Raw genomic sequence first — 15,033 nt, 5'->3', positions numbered from 1 at the left:
TCCATGTCCTGGCTCTAGGCCATATCCTAGATATCCCAGAGAAATACAGCAGAGAATCTTGGCAAGGCATTCTACTGAATTAGTCAGAAATGATTACCATGACTTATTTATACTTTTATAATATCTTCTGTTTCAAGGAGATTAAAACTCACTCTGCGAATCAGAGCAACAGAGAACAGATGCCTTGTACGATCCTCATCCCAACTATGTCACAACTCTCCCATAGGAAGAGCTACTAGAAAAATTAACCAGATGTGGGGTGCCTGCGTGGCTCAATCAACTAAGTGCCCAACTCGATTTCAGCTCAGGTCATGATCTCAGGGTTGTGAGATCAAGCCCCACGTGCACTTGGCATGAGTCTGCTTGGGATCTACTGCTCCCTCGCTCTCTGCCCCTCCCCCCACTCCCATGCTCTCTAAATAAATAAATAAAATCTAGAAAGAAAGAAAAAAAGATGGGGCGTCTGTGTGGCTCAGTGGGTGAAAGCCTCTGCCTTTGGCTCAGGTCATGATCCCAGGGTCCTGGGATTGAGCCTGGCTGCATCGGGCTCTCTGCTCAGAGGGGAGTCCCTCTCTCTCTGCCTGCCTCTCTGCCTACTTGTGATCTCTCTGTCAAATAAATAAATAAAATCTTTAAAAAAAAAAAAAAAGCCCAGGGCTCAAGTGGTTACTTTTATGCCTCCTTTCCTAGCTATAAAGTAAAGATAACAATAGTATCTTTCTACATAGGATTACTGCGTTAATTAAAGAAGACAAGCAAACAAAACAGCAAAGTACCTGGCTGAGAGTAAACAGTATTTCAAATTTTAATTGTTATCTCTTTAAATGCTCCTTTGTGTAATAACTCCCCTTTAAGCAGACTTCCTTAACTATCTTCTCCATGGCATCCTTACAAAAATACTATTAAAAATATTAATAATAGCTAATATTTAATGAGCACTGACTACATGTGAAAATCATGCTGAACCCCTCATAAGGCTTGACAATATGAATCCTTTGAAAAGCCCGGGGAGGGAGATACCATTACTTCCCTGTTGGACAAAACTTCATTGAAACTCTGAGAGCTTAAGAAGCTTGTCCAAGTTCAAAGAACAGTAAGTGTTCAAAATGGAGCTAGTGCAGATTTGTCTCACTCTAGAACCCATGACTATGAGCACCCCTCTATCCTAAGAAGAGAAGCAGCTTCTCCTGCTAAATTCTATTTGTGAGCTAGCTGAGAACAAGCTAATTCACCTTTAATCTTATCTCGATGTGACAATTCAGTTACCTAGTTAGAAAAGCAGAAAAGTTTTACATGTTTTGTTTCTGCTGTTCAACTTACCCACTCACAGTCAATTCCAAGCACTGGACAATCTTGTAACTCACTCCTAAGCAAGGGCTCAATTTGATCCCACTCCTCCTCCTGGGACACGGTGACCACCTTCGCTCCGAGGATCCTTTCCTCCCACCAGGCTCGGGGGGCACTGGAACACTGCTGGTCCTCTTCCGGGGAGGGTGACTCCCCCCTGCTGGGTGCTTGCTGCGGCTGCTGCTGCTGCCCGGTGTGGGTGTCAAGGCTCGCTTTACTCCTCCGCCTCCGGATGCCTTTCCACAGGACAAACCCCCCAACGGCCACACCGACGAGGGTGGTCACTGTCAAAGCCATTAAGTATCTAGACATCTTCAACTTTTTTTTTTGCTGTTTAGGAAAGCATATCACTAATCCCACAATCTGCAAAACAAGTGGCAACAATATATTTACATACAGGCTTTAAACCCAGATGGAAACATGTTTTCCCCTAAAAAGTGTTCTAGGTATCATCCATGTGTCCACAAACTAACACAAAATGCTACAAATTTCCATGTGGAGTGATATTTATTTTTCTCACTTTTGTACATTCTGTACTCCATCTATCGCTATCTTCATTCTCACCAGAGAAACCCCCCAGCCCTCTACCAGCTGCCCAGCACTCACTTAATCCTGTGACAATAGGCGCACTTGTACAGAATTTGAAAAATCATGGGCACCTGGGTGGCCCAGCCAGTTAAGTGGCTGGCTTTGGCTCAGGTCATGATTCCAGGGCCCTGAGATCAAGTCCCACATCGCACTCCTTACTCAGCAGGGAGCCTGCTTCTCCCTCTCCCTCTGCCTGCCCCTCCCCCTGCTTGTGCTCTAATAAAAAAAAAAAAAATCAAACCTTAGGAAAAAAAAAAAGAAAAATCAAATTAATTATAATCCTACTGCCCTTAGGTGGTCACTGCGATCAGTTTGATGTTCTAGTATTTCATACAATTAAAAAAAAATTAAGAATGGCAGATGGCTTTAGTCAGGGGAACCCCACACAACAATCTCTCTTCCATTTTTCTTATCACACATTGTTTTCTCCATCTATCTTTTGTTTTCCTATTTTTGATATATAGTACTATTTCTGTACTACTTAAATAACAGCAGAAAATATGTAATAATAAAGGGTAAGCAGCCCTTGGCCTTAGTCACAGAGAGCAATCATGGGACAGACACCATTCAGCACAAAGTGACTGATCCTGTTTGGGAAGCAGGCCCAGTATGATCTAGATAACTCCATTATTCAAGAGAAGTCAGATATCTAAATTTTATGCAAAATGTCACTATTTTTAAGTGTCAGCAACAAATTTACAGTTTTTAAAACACTGTACCAGCCAAACAAAAACACTCTGGGCTCTGTGCCACCCATCTGTGGGCTCTGGCCTAAAATCTCTAATGCCCAAAGACACAGCGATCTGCTAGACCCTGCCTACGCTTATCTACGGCTGAGAGTTTCCCATTGAATGTGTACTATTTTTATCATTTTTCAAAGCTTCAGTAACAACTATTTTTTAAAATAATTCAGTATTTACAACAACCCTGGGCTATGGTCATACCTACAGAGATATTTGGCATTGGAGATGAAAAATGAAATCACAATTATTACACTGCTAATGAAAACAAAGAAACGGCTGTGTTGTTTTAAAAAGATTTACTTTATTGCAGAAACTGTGCTAAGTATTCATGCGTACTTTCTCCAGTACTTTTATTGAAGGCTTAATGAGATTTAAAAATTTGCACAAACTTCTAGTTAAAATACTCTGAGAAGACTTTAAAAAAAAAAAACCAAAAAACCCTTCCTTTACCCCTGGAAACAATACAAAATGCTGGAGAAAACATTTATCTTTTTAATATGTATTAAATAATACATATTATTTATTATATATAAATATATATTTATTACATATTGTTATATTATATATATGTGTGTGTGTGTGTGTGTGTGTGTGTAAAATACAGAGTTAAACTCAAAAAGAAGAAAGGGAAATCATCAGGTACCAGAAATGGAAGTGGGTGGGAGATACAGATGGGCAGAGACCAGATCTCATACCAGCCCATGACCAGAAGTCTAGGCCACAAGCTCAGGGCACAGCTGAGACCCAGGAGAGTGCTACCTTGTCCATGAACAAGAACTGAAAGCGCTCACCCACCACCATCCAGGCAAGCCACCTGCCCAAGGCTGGGAGTATGAACAGAGCTCCTCATGGGAAGGCAGATGCTCAAGCTGTACTGTGAAGCAGTGCAGGGCCCAAGTTCACATTAACCTCACAAAAGAAAACCCTAAGCCACGAAACTAAAACTAAAATGGTTAGAATTGGTGCATTCTGTTGGGAGTGTGTGTTTGTGTGTGTGCTTCTAACACACAGGAAACAAAAAGGACCTCCACAGAACATCAGTCTCAGGAAGAGCAATCATAAATGAATAAAAAAAAAAAAAATTTTTAAACCCTAAAGCCAATTAAAAAACAATCCACAGAAGAACCAAACAAAAATACGTGTTATCTGAGATCTGAAAGGAACTTTAAAATAATAACACTCAAGGGGTGCCTGGGTGGCTCAGTGGGTTAAGCCTCTGCCTTTGGCTGAGGTGGTGATCCCAGGGTCTTGGCATTGAGCCCCCTGCACGGCATTGAGCTCTCTGCTCAGCTGGGAACCTGCTTAATCCTCTCTCTCTCTCTCTCTCTCCCTGCCTGCCTCTCTACTTGTGATCTCTGTCAAATAAATACATAAAATCTTTTTAAAAAATAAATAAAATAATAACACTCAGGGAAATTAAGTAAAATAATCTAATACATCAACAGGAAACAACAAAAAAAATAGAAATTCTAGATAATTGTTAAAAATTTTTAAAAGTCCAGTAATCAATAGACAGGTTGAATCGATCAGACAGTGAGATGAGAGTGTTAGGGAATTGAGGCTAAATCTGAGAAACTCCCTCAGAATGCAGCACAGAAAGATACAGAAAACAGCAGAGACATGAAGGCTAGATTGAGAAACTCAACATCCATGTAATGAAGAGTGGGAAGATAGAGGTCATCAGGTTTAGTACAATTCTCTGAGTCCCAAGCTGGATAAAATAAAATCTATCCACGAAAAGACTTACTTTTAAGAATGTTCGTAACAGCTTTATTCATAAGACTAAAGATACATGCATGAATCTTAAATAACATTAGGCTGAGTGAAAGAAGCCAGATACAAAAGAGATACTGTATGGTTCTATTTACATAAAGTTCTAGAACAACTAAAATTAATCTATAGTAGAAAAAGATTTGAACAGTAGCTGCCTTGGGGTGGAGGGAGGGCAGTTAGTTACAGGGCAGATAGATTTAAGCTGAGCACTGAGTATCAAAAAAAGAGCCAGTCAGGAAAATCTAGGGAAGAGCATTGCAGGCAAGAGGGAACTTTCTAGAATTGCATGTAATATCCCAAGTTTTGATGGGAGCTTGGCTTACGGGTATGCACATTTGTCAAAACTCAGCAATATTAAAAAAAAAATCAGCAATATTTCTGATGTTTTCCTGTTGGCCTAATGAATAACTGTTGGTTCATTCACTGTCTTTCCCACTAGACTGTAAACTCCATGAAAACAGGGACCTTACTTGTCTCCTTCAACACAACATATGTCCCCAGTAACTATCACAGAGCTCATTACAATAAATACTCATCAAATGAATAAAACTCAATCTAAGATGTTACATTTTATGAAAAATGTCTCTATTTTAACCATCCAATTATAAAAATTTGTTTATTCCAATGGAAAAAGTATTCTTCCCCTTACTGAGCCTTGATGCTAATAAGAAAAAAACAATATGGTTCAATGCTGGGCCAGAAGTGAGAAAAATCAAATTTTGCATTACAAACTGAAAGTCTATGTCCCTCTAAAATTCATACGTTGAAATCCTCTCCCCCAATGTGATGGTATTAGGAGGAGGGAGCCTCTGGAAGGTGATTAGGGTTGGGTGAGGTCATGAGGGTGGAGCCCCCATGATGGGATTCATGCCCTTATAAAAGCTTGCCTCTCTCTGATCTCTGCCCTGTGAGGCTACAGTGAGAAGTCAGAGGTTTGCCTTTTGGAAGAGGGCCCTCACCAGGCCCTAACCAGGCTGGCATCCTGGACTTCCTGCCTCCAAATTGGGAGAAATCCATCTCTGTTTTTTATGATTCACCCAGTCTGTGACATTCTACTTTAGCAGCCCAAACAAATTAAGATACCTCTCTAAGGGCTTGCTCTGGGATCCAAAGCTTTCAATGCTTCACCACTTTCCATGACTAAAAACAATTTGCCATTTTAATTTTTTTTTTAATTGTACATAGTAGGGGTGCCTCGGTGGCTCAGTCAGTTAAGTGGCTGCCCTTGGCTTGGGTCATGATCCCAAGGTCCTGGAATGAAGCCCTGCATCAGGCTCCTTGCTCAACGGGGAGTCAGCTTCTTCTCCCTGTCCCTCTGCTGCTCCCTTTGCTTATGCGCTCTAATGAATAAATAAAATCTTTTTAAAAAATAAAATGAATTAGGGGCGCCTGGGTGGCTCAGTGGGTTAAGCCTCCGCCTTAGGCTCAGGTCATAGTCTCAGGGTCCTCGGATCTAGCCCCGTGTCCGGCTCTCTGCTCAGCTGGGAGCCTGCTTTCCCCTCTCTCTCTGCCTGCCTCTCTGCCTACTTGTGATCTCTGTCAAATAAATAAATAAATAAATAAACATCTTTAAAAAAAAATAAATTAAAAAAAAAGTAAGGTGATCAATACACTTGATTTAGCACACCGACCAGCACATTAGGGTTCCATAAATGTCAGCTCTTACTGCTACTGGGCACTATAAACCACAGAACTCCTAATTAAAGCAAAACAAAGAATCACAGAGTGAAAATGCAAGAGCCAAATTCAGCTCCTGCACAAGTTAAGAATCCTTGCTGTGTAATCCTGACAGAGCATGACTTGGTCTCTAATACTTTCAGGAACAGAGTTCATTACTTTAAAAGGCAGTTTTTGTTGAAAAGTCCTTGCATTCTGCAAAAGTTCCCTACTTAGAAATCGCTCTCAAAGAAAAGAAGAAGAAGGAGAAAGAAAGAAAGAAAGAAAGAAAGAAAGAAAGAAAGAAAGAAAGAAAAGAAGGAAAGAAACTGCTCTCATTTTAGGTGTTGTTTGTTTGTTTATTTGTTTGTTTGTTTTGGAGAGAGAAAATTTTAAGCAGGCTCCACACCCAGCATGGAGGTGGACAGGGACTCAATCTCACAATCCCGAGATCAAGACTGGAGCCGAAATCAAGAGTTGGGCACTTAACTGACTGGGCCACCCAGTCGCCCCAGAAATTGCTCTCTTCGATGTCTTTGATGGTCAGTCTGGCCCCTGAAATGACAACAATATTTCCTCCTTCCTGAGAGCCTGTGAGATATGTAAAGACAACGTTTATGGCTTCCCTTAGAGCACTCTTCTTAACCCAAGCAGCCTTCCTGTGACCTAGGAGGGTCAACATTGTAGCCAGGTCCTTCTAAAAGCCTCTAATTTTGTCAATGTATCTCTTAAAATGTGGCACTCAAGTCAGTATTCAGTACTTGACACAGGGTCCGATTGGTGTAGACGACACTGCTACTACTTCTTCCTAATATCTGGACCCCAGATTTTATTAATGCAGCATGAAATGACTTGTTTTTGAGTAGAAGAGAAACCCAACGGTGGATCATATAAAGCTTGTGGTCAATTGAAATTCACTAATCATATAAAGCTTGTGGTCAATTGAAATTCACTAATACCAAATCGAGTCCCCCATTTTATATATTTATAATGTATATTTTGCACTTAAATCTAAAGCTTTACATTTCTTTCTTTTAAATTTCTTGTTTGTTTCAGCCAAATGTTTCATCCTTTGAGACCAATCTGCATCTTGATTGTGCATTCCCTCTCAACTTAGAAATCATTTTGCAGAGATAAGTGAATTTTTGTTTTCAAAGAAAATTACATCTTCTCACATGTGTTTTAATTCATATTTTACATTTATTTTTGCATCTCATACTATCTCCATATTTCATAACATTAAAATAAGGTGACACTAAAGTAGAAAACGCTTAAAAAACAAAATATTATTGATTTGCTTCCACTGAGAAGGGCTCCCTCAGATATGGAGTTCCCAGGCATATGGTAAGGTTCTGACATACTCTTTGTCACCTGTGGCCCGTGTAAGAGAAAGGCCTCACAGGGAACCAGAAGGAGCAAGCAGGGTACCTCCACATGAGGGACTGTTTGGCAACATTCAAAACACATATTAATTCATTCTTACATGGAGAAGTTTTGTGTGGGTATTTTTCCAGCCAAAGGGTTCGTTCAGCAAACATGTATGTAGCACTTTCAATAAGCCAGCCACTATGTCAGACTCCAGGTAAAGAGTTAAAAGGCACAATCTGCTCTCAAAAATTCGGGATTCAGGAAAGGAGAAACACCTGTAGTGAACAGGTTGCAGGGGAGGGAGAGAACACAGTGGGAGCTGGGGTTTGGCAAAGAGGAAGGGACCTGGGTATTGCTAACAGGAACGCTCCAGGACAGAGTGTGGGGGAGGCTGATGCTGGGGTCAAAAACTGAGCGCGAGACGTCCAGGTGTGCAGGCAGCTAGGAGAAGGGCACACCAGGCAGAGGGAACAGCGCGTACAAGATACAAAGTTTAAGCAAATGTAATGTGTACTGTAAGTGTAAAATATAGAACTTTGCAGATTTAGTATGAAAAAATGTGAAAGTATCTTATTGATCATTTCCATACTGATTTTTAAGGTGGACTTTTTTATTTTAGTAAAATATACAAAACACAAAATCTACCATTTTAACCATTTTTAATTGTATGATTCAGTCAAGCAGATACCCCACTGAGTGCAGAGCCTGAGATGGGGCTCGATCTCACAACCCTGAGATCATGGCCTGAGCCGAAATCAAGAGTTGCACACTTAACCGACTGAGCTACCCACATTACCCCTCTTTAGATTTTTAATGTGGCTACTAGAAATCTGTGTTTATGGGGCTCACATTATATTTCGATTGGACACTGCTGAGCTAGAGCATAGTGGGCATACAAGAAAATAGAGACAGATAGTGCTGGAATCAGCAGATCTAGAGTGAGGCATGAGGGGCCTAATGGACAGCCAATAAGACTTATAAGGGAAGTGCCAGCCTCAGGCTTAGATTTCAAAGAACACCATGGTGGCTGTGTGAGGGCTAGACTGGAGGAAAGCAAGGCAAGAGGAATGGAAGACTCAAAAGAATAGAGCCTGGAAGGGAAGGAGATCCAAATGAAGGCAGAAGAAGGCAGAATGAAAAAGAATCATGGGGTGGGTGGGCGTGAGTGGGGCAGGGGAGGTCACCTGGCTGGCTTGGTCACTAGAGCACAGGACTCCCTGGATCATGAGATTTCAACGTTGGGTGTAGCTCTTCGTTATAAAAAGAAAAAGAAGAAGAAAAAAAGAACCACGGTTCCTAACAGAATGACTGGACTGGAATCACCCGGATAAGTAAACAAGTCATAACTTTCACAACTTATCATTTTGAAAGTTTGATGAATATATAAAATCAAGAGCTTTCCAAAACCATTATAAAAACATGAAGAAAAGCCCACTCATAATAGCAACATACACTTTTATAAAACCACACACAACTATCACACACACACACACACACATACACACACACAGTTAGGTATAAACTGGAAGAGCAGAGAGAGATGATCACAGCTGTCACAGAGTATATAGCCTGTGTGAGGTATATACAATTATATACAATCATGTATACGGTACTCAATCCTTTCAATAACCTTCTGCAATAGGTACTATAATTATTCCATTTTTTAAATAAAGAGATTGTTTTACAGAAATGGTCAAAATAACATAAATGTAATGCAAACTTAATTTTTAAAAACTTTCTAAAAAATGAATTGACCATCAAGAGAATGAAAAGACAATCCCCAGGATAGGAGAAAATATTTCCAAAGCATAGATCTGCTAAGAGCATGTATGTAGAATATATAAAGAACTCTTACAATTCAATAATAAAAAAGATAAACTGGTTGAAAACAGGCAAGAATCTGAACAGACATTTCTTCAGAGAAGATATACCTATGGCCAATAAGCACATGAAAAGCTATTGGGGAAATACAGATCAAAATGACAATGAGATACCACTTCATACCTACTAGGAAGGCTCTAATTTAAAAAACAAAACAAAACAGAGGCGCCTGAGTGACTCAGCTGGTTAAGCCTCTGCCTTTGGCTCAGGCATATCTCAGGGTCCTGGGATAGAGTCCCGCATGGAGCTCTCTGCATGGGGCTCTCTGCTGGGCGGGAAGCCTGCTTCCTCCTCTCTCTCTCTCTGCCTGCCTCTCTGCCTGCTTGTGATCTCTCTCATTCTGTCAAATAAATAAATAAAACCTTTTTAAAATTTTTATTAAAAAAAAGATAATGAGTGCTAGCAATAATTAGAAGAAATTATAACTCTCACATATTGCTGGTGGGAACGTAAAATGGTGCAGCTGCTTTGAAAAACACTCTGGGGGCGCCTGGGTGGCTCAGTGGGTTAAGCCTCTGCCTCTGGCTCAGGTCACGATCTCAGGGTCCTGGGATCGAGCCCCGCATCGGGCTCTCTGCTCAGCAGGAAGCCTGTTTCCTCCTCTCTCTGCCTGCTTCTCTGCCTACTTGTGATCTCCGTCAGTCAAATAAATAAATAAAATCTTAAAAAAAAAAAAAAGGAAAAGAAAAACACTCTGGCAGTTCCTCAAATGATTAAACATAGGGTTGCCATATGACCCAGCAATTCCACTGCTAAGTATATACCCAAGAGGAATGAAAACATGTCCAAACAAAAGTTCACAGTCCCATTATTCATAATAGTCAAAAAGTGGAAACAATGTATATATCCTTCAGCTGACAAGTGGATACATAAAATGTACCATATCCATAAGGTTATGGGTTGAACCGGGTCCTCAAAAAAAGAGATTTTGAAGTCCTAATCCTTGGTACCTGTGAACATGACCTTATTGAAAATTAGGTCTTTGCACACATAATCAAGTTAAAATGAGGTCATTTTAAGTAATGCGGGACTGTAATCCAAAAGAAATGGTGTCCTTCCATGAAGGAAAAAGACACAGAAACAGGCTCCAAGAGACAGAATTACGGCATCAAGACAGACCCTCAGGGAAGAAGGCTCTCTGAAGACAGAGGCAGAGGCTAGAGTTTTGGCATAAGCCAAGGATTGCCAGTAATCACCAGAAGCTAAGAGGCAAGAAAGGATTCTCCTGTAGAGCCATCAGAGATGGAAAAGCCCTGCTGACACCTTGATTTTGGACTTTATCACCTCCAGAACAGGGAGAGAATACACTGCTGTTATTTTAAGCCACCCAGTTTGTGTTACTTTGTTACCCTAGCCCTAGGAAACAAATACAATGTAGGATGGAATTCTGTTCAGCAGTTAAAAAAAAAAAAAAAAAAAAAAGGATGAGTACTGATACATTCAACAACATGGATGAAACCTAAAAACATTATGCTGAGTGAAAGAAACCTATCATAAAATATCACAAATTGTATGATTGCATTTATATAAAAGATTTGGATCTATAAAGGCAGAAAGATTAGGGGCTACCTAGGGCTTGGGTACTGGGGAATGGGATGGGGAATGACTGCTAACTGGCATGGGTTTCTTTTTGGGGTGATGAAAATGTTCTAAAATTAGATTGTGGTAATGGCAGCACAACTGTGAATACACTAAAAAAAACCACTGAATTGTACACTTTAAACATCCAGTTATGTAAACTACATCTCCATAAAGCCACTTAAAAAAACTACTTGCCAAGCTAATTCTAAAAATCTGGAAAAGAAACTAAGATTAGCCCCCAAATAGTTTTTTTTTTAAAGATTTTATTTGTCAAAGAGAGAGAGAGAGCACAAGCAGGGGGAGCAGTAGGCAGAGCAAGCCGAGGATGAAGCAGGCTCTCTCCTCAGCAAGGAGCCCCATGCGGGACTCGATCCCAGGATCTTAGGATCGTAACCTGAGTGGAAGGCAACAGCCTAACTGACTGAGCCACCCAGGCGTCCCCCAAAATAGTTTTTAAATGAGTATGTGAGCTGAAAAAATATACAATTTTTAACTAAGTAATGACAGTAATAATTATAAGGGAGAATTTATCCTACTAAACATCAAATAGAACACATATTTAACATAAGATATTGTGGTATTGGTCCAGGAAAACAGAAAATTAGGCCACAGAATAGAGGAGTCCAGAAACTGATTGTGTGTGTGTGAGAAAGTAGTAAATGACAAATGTGGCATTTCAGATTAATGCATCAAGAATGTATTTAATATTCAGAGTGGCACTATTGGGAAAACAGTAACTATGCACACACCATTCACTCACACACTCACACATATCCAGAGGAACTGACGAAAAACTCAAACATGTAAGAATTCACAGGAAAATATACTCATAAGAGAGAACCCTGTTGTGCCTTAGGGTATAATGGGGTTTTTCCACATCAGCACTACTGACTTTTTAGTCCAGAAAAATTCTCTGTTGTAGAGGGCTTTCCTATGCATTGTAGGATGTTTAGCAGCATCCCTGGTTCCCACCCAGTAGATGCCTGTCATTCCACAACCCCAGTTAGACAACTAAAAAAAATGTCTCCTCACATTGCCAAACAGCCCTTGAAGGGCAAAATATCTCGCACTGGAGAACCACTCAGGGAGGGAATGACAGTCACAAAATACAAAATACATAGAGTAAAAAACTGATACATTTAAATGTAAAATTTAAAACTACGGTTTGACAAAGATGCCATGTAGTTAAAAGACAAGCACCAACTTTATTTAAAAAGCACTAAGTTGGGACTAAATACTTAAAACAAATATAAATGACCAAAAATTAATATCCAGAATACATAAAAGACTACTACATATTAAAAAACAGCCCAATTAAAAAAAGACATTTCTCAAAAGAGGAAATACCAACAGCCAACAATCATGAAAAGATGCCCAATCTCACTAGTAACTAGGGAAATGCAAATTAAAACACTGATCAGCATCATTTTTCACCCATCAGACTGGCGAAAATGAAAAAGATTAACAGCATCAAATGTTTAAAAGAGCTAGGGAAATAAACATTATTATACATTGTGGGTGGGCAGTTTGCCATTAAATGTCCACACCGTCCCGCCCATCAGTTCAAACTGCAGGTTTGAAATGTCCACATGGGCACACAGACACATGTGGAAGGATGTTCTCTGCCACGTTGTGTCTAACTGTGAGCAATCTATGGAATCTCGCATACTATGAAATCTTAATAAACCGTGGAATTTACAGAGCAAGTAGAAAGAATAAGGCCGATCTCCCATACATATGAACAAAGAAAAAGTTCCAAGACCCATTTTTAAGTATAAAAGGTCAAGCTGCTGAATAGGTACAATATGTCATATTTGTAAAATATGTATTAGTAGAAATTTAACATGAAATCTTACATCTTACATACATGTAACTTATGTGAATACTTGTCAATAAATGTTAAGAAAGAGAAATAGAAAAACACATCCCAAACTGGTAACAGGTCTTACTTTAGGGCTAACAGAGTAAAGATGGAGATGGAGAGAGATCAAACAGAATCCATTTTAAATTTTTTTCTTTTTTTGTTTTTTGTTTTTTATTTGATAGACGGATCACAAGCAGGCAGAGAGAGGAAGGGAAGCAGGCTCCTCGCTGAGCAGAGAGCCCCATGCGGGTCTCGATCCCAGGATGCTGGGAAGGCAGAGGTTTTAACCCCTGAGCCACCCAGGCGCCCCATTTTGTTTAAATTTCTTACATGATTTTTTTTCAAAGGCTGTATGCATGAACAACGACTAAAATAAATATAAAGGTAGGGCGCCTGGGTGGCTCAGTGAGTTTGGCATTTGCCTAGGCTCCAGTTATGATTCCAGGGTCCTGGGATTGAGCCCTGTTCAATCCCTCTGCGGTTCCCCCAGCTTTTGCTCTCACTCTCTCTCAAATAAATAAATAAATTTTAAAAATTAAATATAAAAGAATACATTTTTAGAACCAGCTCAGCCTGACCAAAACGAATCATTATTTCCTATTAAGCCGCTTTTCTCCCACAATTCCTAATTCTGATAATTAACAAAATATTCCCATGCAGTTCCTTCTATCCATGTAATAGAACCAAAAAAAAAAAAAAAAAAAGATATACGGTATGGGGCGCCTGGCTGGCTCAGTCGGTGGAGCACGCGACTCTCGATCTCGGGGTTGTGAGCTGGAGCCCCACACTGGGTACAGGCATCACTTAAAAAAATAAATAAATAAAACAAACAAAATAAAACAATAAACTTTAAAAAATGGTATAAATAATGTAGTGTTCTCAAGGAGCGGGTATCTAAGAGAGTTTGCGCCCCATCAGTGCATCAAAAGCTCAGGAAGGGTCGGGTTCCCTTATATGTCAATGGACAAGGATCAATTTCGTAGGCATCTCTAGGGTCTCGAGTCTCCATCCCAGGGATGCGGAAAGAGAAAGAGCCGGCTCCCAGCCAGGCCCAGAGCAGCGGGTGTGGTCTGGGAGGAAAGGGGTGGTAACACTGGGGGCGGGAGCAGGTCCCCACGAATAGAGGGGAGGGACCCGTAACTGCGGCCGCGTGCAGCACGCAGCGCCCTAGGAGTTGCCAGGTGCTGTGGGCGGTGCCTCCTTTTGAGCTGACGGGGTCTAGAGGCCACGAAGCTTTGGTAGGTGCTCCTAGAGACAGACGAAGGGGCCCGGGGAGCGCGTGTGGGCGGCCGGGCCGGGGCGAGAGCCCTCGTCGCACACCTGGGTGCTGAACCGCCGTGGGGGTGGGGGCGAGGAGGCCGCGCCCCAGGAGGGGGACAAGGGCTGGGCCAAGTCGCTCGGGGACGGCGGGGTCCCCGCAATAAGTCGCCCCCCCACACAGTGACATCTCCAGCTCCACACCGCTTCTCCTCAATCCGCACTGGAATCCCCCTCCTTTCCTCGCACAAGGCGGGTGAAAGGCCCCGCGGACCCCTTGTTCTCACTTACCTGCGACCCGGGACCTAAGCCGAACACCTGCGGCACCTCACGCCGAAGAACTGGAACCCTCCTCGGCCACCTGCGCGCACCCACCCGGATCCACTAGGGCCGAAACCACTTCCGGTCCTGCGACGGACAAAGAGGACGTAAACCCAGCTGGGGTGTACAGATGGGCGACGCCATGTTGTACGGAAGCTGCTGGGGCAGTGCCCTCCCCAGTTTCTTCACTGCTGAACAAAGGATCTGTTAAGATTGGGAAGGCTTAACGTCGCTTCAGAAAAGGGGTGTTTTGTTTTTGTTTCTGGGGTGGTATTTTTATTTGTGTTGGTTTTGGTCTTAACAGAAGAAGCCTCTGGAATCATCACAAATGCAATATAAAACATCTAATTGTTATTACTAATTAGCTCAAGTCACGTTACTCTCCTGCACTAATTATCTTAACTGTTAAATGACAAAGGTAAATGGGAGAGACACTTGTTTAAATATTGTATTCCTGATTAGCAGTGCATTTTGTAATATTGCCATTGTAATAATTATGCCATCTTTTATAACAATAACCACAATACCTTGTGTTTATATTTAAAAGTCATTCATTCAACTAGTCTTTATCAGCAACTATTATATGTCAAGAGGCTAATGTATTGTTTCTCTGTCAATAGAAAGTGTAACAGAAGGAGAAAAGAGATGAGCGTA

At 41.1% G+C, this 15,033-nt stretch overlaps 1 protein-coding gene across 2 annotated transcripts in view; it reads right to left on the bottom strand.

Annotated features, from left to right (window-relative positions):
* EXD2 (exonuclease 3'-5' domain containing 2) overlaps positions 1–14,470 on the bottom strand; it is a 57,540-nt gene extending 43,070 nt beyond the window's left edge. The window contains exons 1-2 of one of the 2 annotated variants that reach the window (XM_032344592.1): positions 14,350–14,470; positions 1,321–1,710 (exon numbers count right to left, since the gene is read on the bottom strand). In XM_032344592.1, the coding sequence (XP_032200483.1) occupies positions 1,321–1,659 (339 nt within the window). In that variant the 5' untranslated portion in view covers positions 1,660–1,710; positions 14,350–14,470. The remainder of the gene's footprint in view (positions 1–1,320; positions 1,711–14,349) is intronic. The other variant, XM_032344593.1, reaches the window with a different exon arrangement.
* Between the last annotated feature and the right edge of the window lie 563 nt (positions 14,471–15,033).

This window comes from Mustela erminea, chromosome 5, assembly GCF_009829155.1.
Source record: "Mustela erminea isolate mMusErm1 chromosome 5, mMusErm1.Pri, whole genome shotgun sequence".
NCBI classification, from domain to species: domain Eukaryota; kingdom Metazoa; phylum Chordata; class Mammalia; order Carnivora; family Mustelidae; genus Mustela; species Mustela erminea.
The sequence above is the reverse complement of the archived record's forward strand: the minus strand, read 5'-3'. Positions and strand labels throughout refer to the sequence as shown.